Consider the following 7,549-nt stretch of genomic DNA (forward strand, 5'->3'; position numbering starts at 1 on the left):
AGGGAGGGAGGGAAAGGAAAGGAATTTATAAACAATACCCTGGATTACGTTTCAATGAACATTTTCTGTAAACATTTACTAAAGATAGTAAATATTTTCAGTTTTGCAGATCATACAGTCCCTGTCACAAGCACAGCTGACCCTTAAACAACATAGGTTTGAATCGTGTGGGTTCACATAGAGGAGAAATTTTTTTTTGATAAATACAGTCCTTCATATGAGCAAGTTCTGCATCCACAACCAAAAGTGGATCAAAAATACTGTGTTCACAGGATGCCAAACCTACATATATGGAGGACCAACTTTTCATATCTGTGGGTTACGCAGGGCCAGATATGGGACTTAGTGTGCACAGATTTTGGTATCCACTGTCCTGGACTGTACCGGACTTTGCTGTTGCAGTGCAAAAGTAGCCACAGACACTAATAAGGAAATGCACATGGCTGCATGCCATCCACCAAATCTCTCTCTATTTATGGACACTGAAGGTGAATTTCATATAACTTTCACATATCACAAAATATGATTCTTTTTTTTCCCCAACCGTTTAAAAATGTCAAAATCGTTCCTGCTTCCTGGGCTGTGCAAAAAACAAATTTGATGACATCCTGCCGTACATGATTTTAACAGTAATTAAATAATTACTGTCAATTAATTAAATAGTATCTATTAGATAAATTTAAACTTATCTAATTGCTGTTTTCTATTTTTGTGCACAGTAAAGGGGTTTTATAGAAAAATTGTAAAGAATAATCAAATTATGAAAATGTTCAATTTTAAAACAGAATTATTTCCTTCTCTCTCAAAAAAAAAAAAAAGGACTCAATCTCTTTAGCTGTTAATTATATTCCTGTAAACAGAGTAACCCTTAGGAATTTCTATTTGCTTTATTTCTAATCTGCAAGCCTCACAGCACTCTCATCAAGAACAATGGCATGCACACAGTTCTTAAATTCATTCCGGTTTCCTTCTTCCTTTTTTTTGTGTGTGTGCTGAACTTCAGCCAAACATTAAATTACCTTGGGAAATAAAAAGTAAAAGAGAAAGAACCACAAAGATAGTATTTAACCTCATTTTATGAGGACATTCAATCTGAATTTAGAGAAAAAGAAAAGAGCTTTTTCAGTGTGAGAAGCATGAGAACTGGAAAGAAGTACAGAATTTTTCAGACCAGCCTACTTTTTAAAGTTTGTTTTCCGGTAACTATGCTCTTGTTTCTATGCAGGTGAGGTTGTAGGTCAGGTGTGTGTGTGTGTCTATAAATCCACACCCATTTTTAACCAGAAACATCCAGAGTACATTTCCAACAAGAGCACTGGCCAAGTCAGGTAAGCAAGCAAAGTTTCCAGATTACTTAATCAGTGGTCAAGCTTTGCAATATTTAAATAATTACCTTTTGCTATTTAAAAGTGAAGCTTTCAGTAAAGGCTGGGAAAGTGAAATGAATTTTTAATTTTCTTCTTTTACCGAACTGAATTTCCTTTGCTGGTTTCATAGTTTTATCTCCATTTATATTAATGGTATTAGAATAAATTGACGTCAACCACAAAAACGACTCTTTAAAAATTATTCTACAAGTAATAATAGCTCTTCTTTATATTCTTTTAAGTCTTGTTTTATTTTAAAATATAGGCGCTTATAATATCAGTTACTTATGTTAAGTTACTTTTGAAAAATAAAATACTAATGTCAGAAAATGCTAATTGACCAATGTTTATACAACCTAATTTCTGACATATGGTTATATGCCTCCCAAATGCATTTTAAGCTGCTATAGGCCTGTAACCAGGCCATATTTATCTGTGTTCCCCCGAGTAGCTTAACCTTGCAACTGATTCTAAAGGATCCTCAGCAATTTACACTGTATTTTACCAAGGAAAGCATTATTTATTCAAAATCTACAATGTACAAGTTGTACTGCTTTGTCACAGAATATATTTAATATCTATTTTATAATTTATCAATGTAAAACCAGAAAACCCAAGATTTTTATTTTTTAATTAGAAAGTATTTGACAATAATACATATTTGAAATTTTAAAGAAAAAAATGTTCCCACCTAACTCTAAGCTTGGCAGCTTTAAAATAGCAAAAATGATGAAGTTATGCTTTTTCTTTTTTAAAATGCAGATTCCACCTGCTTGTCTCTGTACCTAACATAGAAAAATCTTTCTAAAGGGTCCTCCAGATTGACTTTTCTTAACTCTTCTTTATATCCAAGATCCCTGGAAGAATTTTAATGACGTTTTGGACCCTATTCCCATGGAAAAGGAACAGGCAGATAAAATTTTGCATGCAATTTCCAGGGGTTTTGAGCCTTTTGTAGCTCATCCGGATACAGGCCTTCTAGAAGCCTGATGGATTCAGGTTAAGATCCTGTACTAGATGGTTGCTTCAGTTTCTCCACTGCAACTCCCAACCTGTCTAACTAAGGCTGCCTTTGCTGGGTTGGGTTTCATGTTCCAGAGTCAAATGTCCCTGTCCTCTACTAAAATCCACCCTTCCTTTGTTTCAGTCTTTAAAGTACAAGATGACCGAGGCCTTAAGGTACAAGATGACATTCTGAAATGTTTTATGGTTTAATAAGTTATGGAAACTTAAACTGAAATCCTTATCAGGCGCCATGATCATTATTTAACAGGGTTTTATATGCCTGGAAAGAAAGGACAGAAGAGGATGGGAGGGGAAAGGAGGGGAAAGGAGGGGAGAGGAGGGGAAAGGAGGAGAGACGAAAGGAGGCTGGGAGCTGTCGCTCACCCCTGTAATCCCAGCACTTTGGGAAGCTGAAGCAGGTGGATTATTTGAGGTCAGGAGTTTGAGACCAGCCTGCCAACATGGTGAAACCCCCTCTCTATTAAAAATAGAAAAATTATCCAGGTGTGGTGGTACACACCTGTAATCCCAGCTACTCGGGAGACCAAGGCAGGAGACTCACTTGGCTAAGGAAATTTTACTATTTTAGTGACAAATTCAATACTAAATAATGTAAGTCAATAGGAAAGACATCTTAAAGAAACTTTAAATAAATGTAAAGGATATCTGTATATTTATTTTATATTTTGAGGTAAAGTTTCAAAACTGCATGTGCCAACCATTTTCAAATGAGTTTTATATGCTAATGCTGTAACTAAATATCTCACAAGTATTACAGACTTCCTGTAATATATTTATCAAGTGATTTATATCCAGATTCAGATCAGGCCCAACTTTGGACTTTAGTTTTTATCTTAATGTGCAAAGTATAAAAGACTCACATTGAGTTAAGAATTGGTTTGAATGAGAATGTAATCATGGCACGTCTACGCTTCTCTATACATATGTCTAATTTATAGTAATCTGACAGTATTTTATTTTTATAAGGAGCTGTATTATAAACTGAAGGGCAAAATTCTGAGTAATTGTTGGAAGGATGAGAAAGATAAGAAACTATAAAGGAACTGAAGGACAAGAATCCTCCATATTCTATTTTTCCTCTGATTTCTATTTTAAGCAATATTTGTTCATGTATAATCTTATCTTGGTATAGAGTCAAAATGTTTTGACCTACTAGATACAGAAGAATCAAAAGGCAAAGAATATTTCTGCATGCTAAAAGCCACTTTATAGTTTACAAGACATTAAAAAACATAATCTTATTTGAGTTTCATCTTGGTGGTGTGAACACTACAGGGCGATTCAGAAGCAGGCTTTGTGTGCCCTCATCCAGCTCTCTTTTAATTATACAGCACTATGCCCAGGATGCACAGAACGTGACTTTTCACCAACTGAGCATGTATTGAGTTGATTAAGTATTTTAAAAATAAAATATGAATGAAAGTTCTATGTGGTTGGTTATACCATGTCAAACCAAAAAAGCAGAACAGTCTGTCATCACAGTATTGGTCCAACTCTTAGCAAATATCTTCTAATAATAGCTTGAAGTAACTCACAAGATTCTGAGAATTCCTTTCTGTCATCTAGCTTCTTCTGAGAGATTCTCTAGAAGACATGATGCTACACTCAGCTTTGGCTCTCTGCCTCTTACTCGTCACAGTTTCTTCCAACCTTGCCATTGCAATAAAAAAGGAAAAGAGGCCTCCTCAAACACTCTCAAGAGGTGCTGTAATCTCATTTTATTTTCTAAACTCAGTCATTTGGATTGCTTTTTAAAATATCTGGTGTCTTCACTCATGGTCTAATTATAAAACAAATTCAACTAACTGAATGATTTTTGTTGTGTGTGACTTCAAAGTGGATTTTTAAAAACAGAAGGAATCAGTTTATTTTAGGCAGTGAATCAAATCAACTAGCAAACAATAACATAAATTTGCATTATCTTTTGCTGAAATAATGGAGAATTGACTTGCTCTCTATAACTTTGGTAACCAGAGTCCTAGAAAATAATGATTGATTGCTATGTCATATTGGTGTCCTAATAGCAATTTACGGTTCCTCAAAATCTGCTCCAATTCCCAGTCCTCTATTTCCCAGTCCTCCAAAAAAATAAAAATAATAATTTGGAATGATTTTATATAAGACTTCCCAGAAAATTATACTGTACCCCAAACCCTGAGAATTTGGGGTACCCAAGTCTTTGCTATATTGACTCTGGAAGACAGTGGTTTTAGACATAATCAAGGATTGCCATTGGCTACATGTTTAGAAAACATTTCTTTTTGTATTTACTGTCTTGCTTTGGCCTAAGAAACAAATACATATTCATCTGTAAAGAAACATTTTATAAAAGAAAAAATTCTCAACGTTGGTTTCTATATCTTTAAGTAACAGAAGTAGGAACAGAATTATTTGTCCCCGCATAGCTATTCAAAATTATCAGTATTACCACCAAGTACTTGACCATTTGTTTGCTCCATTCACATTACCACTGCAAATAGTGGTCAAGTGCCTTGTAGTAATACTGCTAGTTTTGAATAACCATGTGGGAACAAATAATTCTGTTCCTATCTCTGATGCATATATATATCATATATATTATAATAATAACATAAATTGTATATATTATATACAATAGTATACATTTCTGTTATAATATATAATAAATTATATATAAATATATGCTATAGTGATAGATATATATTATATAATTTCAAATTCTAAAAGATTGACTTGCTTCCCAAGTACATTCATTTCTTAACAGATGTACTGAGTGCCAGCCAAGTGCTCATCAATGTTTACCTAAGCTAATTAACTCTACTTCAGCTTAACAAGCACACAAACTATAAACACAGAAAGTCAATATATTTTTGCAAAAGAAATGAATGAAAAAGTTGAAATATTTTCCTAAACATAACTCTATGTCTCTATATAAGCGTAATTGTTGCAAAACAATGAGCTCAGTAGCCTTAAAGTGCCAAAGACTAAACTTAAAGATTTTTCAGGTCTGCATTAAGCAGCACTGTGATAACTGTACCACAAAGCATCAACATTCTGTGTGCTCACTTCTAAATGTTTATTTAAAACTCTTGTTGAATGTTTTGAAAAATATATTACATTTGTATGCTCTATTTTAAACAACTTAAAGGTTCTGTTATTTCAATTGATAAGAAACTAATGTAACACAGAAGATTACTGATATTAGCTGAGAACACCATTATTGAGAACTGGTTTATATTTGGCAAAGTCTTTTACCATCTATTGCTACATGGTGAACAACGGAGAGAATGAGGCTCAGAATGAATGAAGATTAAAGGTAGGGGTGAGTGGGAGGAGTTTGGATACAGTACACAGAGTAGCATATGGAGCCCCTTAGAGCACAGGGCAGCACCAGTTAAGTAGAGAAGGAAGTAAGAAGAAAAGGAAGATTAATTAGAAAAAGGTAGTAGAAGATTCAGGGAGAAAAAAATACATACACATACAGCGATCCAAGAAAATTCCAACTTCCTTTGAATCAGAATTGCTGAGTACCTAGTCCAGTGCTTGGCAGATAGTAAATACTTACTAAATATATGTTAGATAAATGAATAAAATCTCAAAGGCAAGAAAACATAGCCAGAGACAGAGATAGGGATAGAATTAGAGTAATGAGCAGAAGCCATGAGGTGCATTTAAACTGTACCAGCTTTGACCTATTGTGATTATAACAGAGTATATAAAAAATCATTATAATGCAATATAGCTTTCCTACAGGGCTTCGGAGAATTTTTTGAGAATAGGGATTATATTGCTCTATGTTTGTATTCCCACTGCTTTGTGGAGTAAGTTATGCAGCAGATGTTCCTTTACTGTTTGTGGAACCAAATTGAGCAGGAGCAGAGAATAGAAATTTTTCCCACTGCTAATGCTCCAGCATTGAATGATATTTGCATCAGAAGAGAGAAAATTAAGCAGAGGCCTAGTCTCACTTGCTGTTTTAGAATAACTTTTACTTAACGGAAAATGTGGTGTATAGATATTGCATGTGTTCAACCAAAGTTGGAAAGAGAATCTTTCAGGATTATTACAGAGAGCAAGAGTTCCTGTTAAGATGTGGCATTAAACTAACAAAATGTGGCACATATACACCATGGAATACTATGCAGCCATAAAAAAGGATGAGTTTGTGTCCTTTGTAGGGACATGGATGCAGCTGGAAACCATCATTCTTAGCAAACTATCACAAGAAGAGAAAACCAAACACCGCATGTTCTCACTCATAGGTGGGAACTGAACAATGAGATGACTTGGACTCGGGAAGGGGAACATCACACACTGGGGCCTATCATGGGGAGGGGGGAGGGGGGAGGGATTGCACTGGGGAGTTATACCTGATATAAATGATGAATTGATGGGTGCTGATGAGTTGATGGGTGCAGCACACCAACATGGCACAAGTATACATATGTAACAAACCTGCACGTTATGCACATGTACCCTAGAACTTAAAATATAATAATAATAATAATAAAAAAAAAAGAGATGTTTTTCAAAGTTAAGATTTTAAATCAGGCAAAAAAAAAACAAAAACAAAAACATTGCTGGTGAGAATATAAAATGATGTAGCCACTTTAGAAAATAACCTGACAGCTCCTCAAAAAGCTAAATATAGTGTTACCATTTGTTCAGCAGTTCCGCTCCTAGTGTATACCCAAGATAAATGAAAATATATACCACTCAAAAACTTGTCTATGTATGTTCATAGTGGCATTATTCATAAAAGGGAAAAAGTGGAAACAACCCAACTATCCATTAACTGATGAACAAATAAATAAAATGTGGTATATCCATACAATGGAATAATATTTGACCATAAAAAATGAATTAAATAATAATACATGTCACTATATGGATGAACCTTAAAAAGGTTATGCTGAGTGAAAAAATCTAGTCACAAAAGCCTACATATTGTATGATTCCATTTATATGAAAAGTCCAGCATAAGCAAATCTATAGAGACAGAAAGTAGATTAGGGGTTTCTTAGGGCTGTGGCAGTTGAAGAAAATGGGGAGCAGGTGATAGCTAAATGGTATAGAGTTTTCTTTTGAGGAGATGAAAATGTTCTAAAATTGATTGTGATGATGGTTGCACAACTTTGTAGATATACTGAAAAAAGTATACATTTTTTTCTTTTTTC

General features: G+C 34.3%; 1 protein-coding gene across 1 annotated transcript in view; it reads left to right on the top strand.

Annotated features, from left to right (window-relative positions):
• Window positions 1-1,288: 1,288 nt before the first annotated feature.
• The window catches only part of AGR3 (anterior gradient 3), a 22,850-nt gene continuing 16,589 nt past the window's right edge, over window positions 1,289-7,549 (top strand). Inside the window, exons 1-2 of the mRNA XM_011961731.1 lie at window positions 1,289-1,328; window positions 3,960-4,095. Of these exons, the coding sequence (XP_011817121.1) occupies window positions 3,987-4,095 (109 nt within the window). The 5' untranslated portion in view covers window positions 1,289-1,328; window positions 3,960-3,986. The remainder of the gene's footprint in view (window positions 1,329-3,959; window positions 4,096-7,549) is intronic.

This window comes from Colobus angolensis, unplaced genomic scaffold, assembly GCF_000951035.1.
Source record: "Colobus angolensis palliatus isolate OR3802 unplaced genomic scaffold, Cang.pa_1.0 Scaffold568, whole genome shotgun sequence".
In the NCBI taxonomy this organism is placed as follows: domain Eukaryota; kingdom Metazoa; phylum Chordata; class Mammalia; order Primates; family Cercopithecidae; genus Colobus; species Colobus angolensis.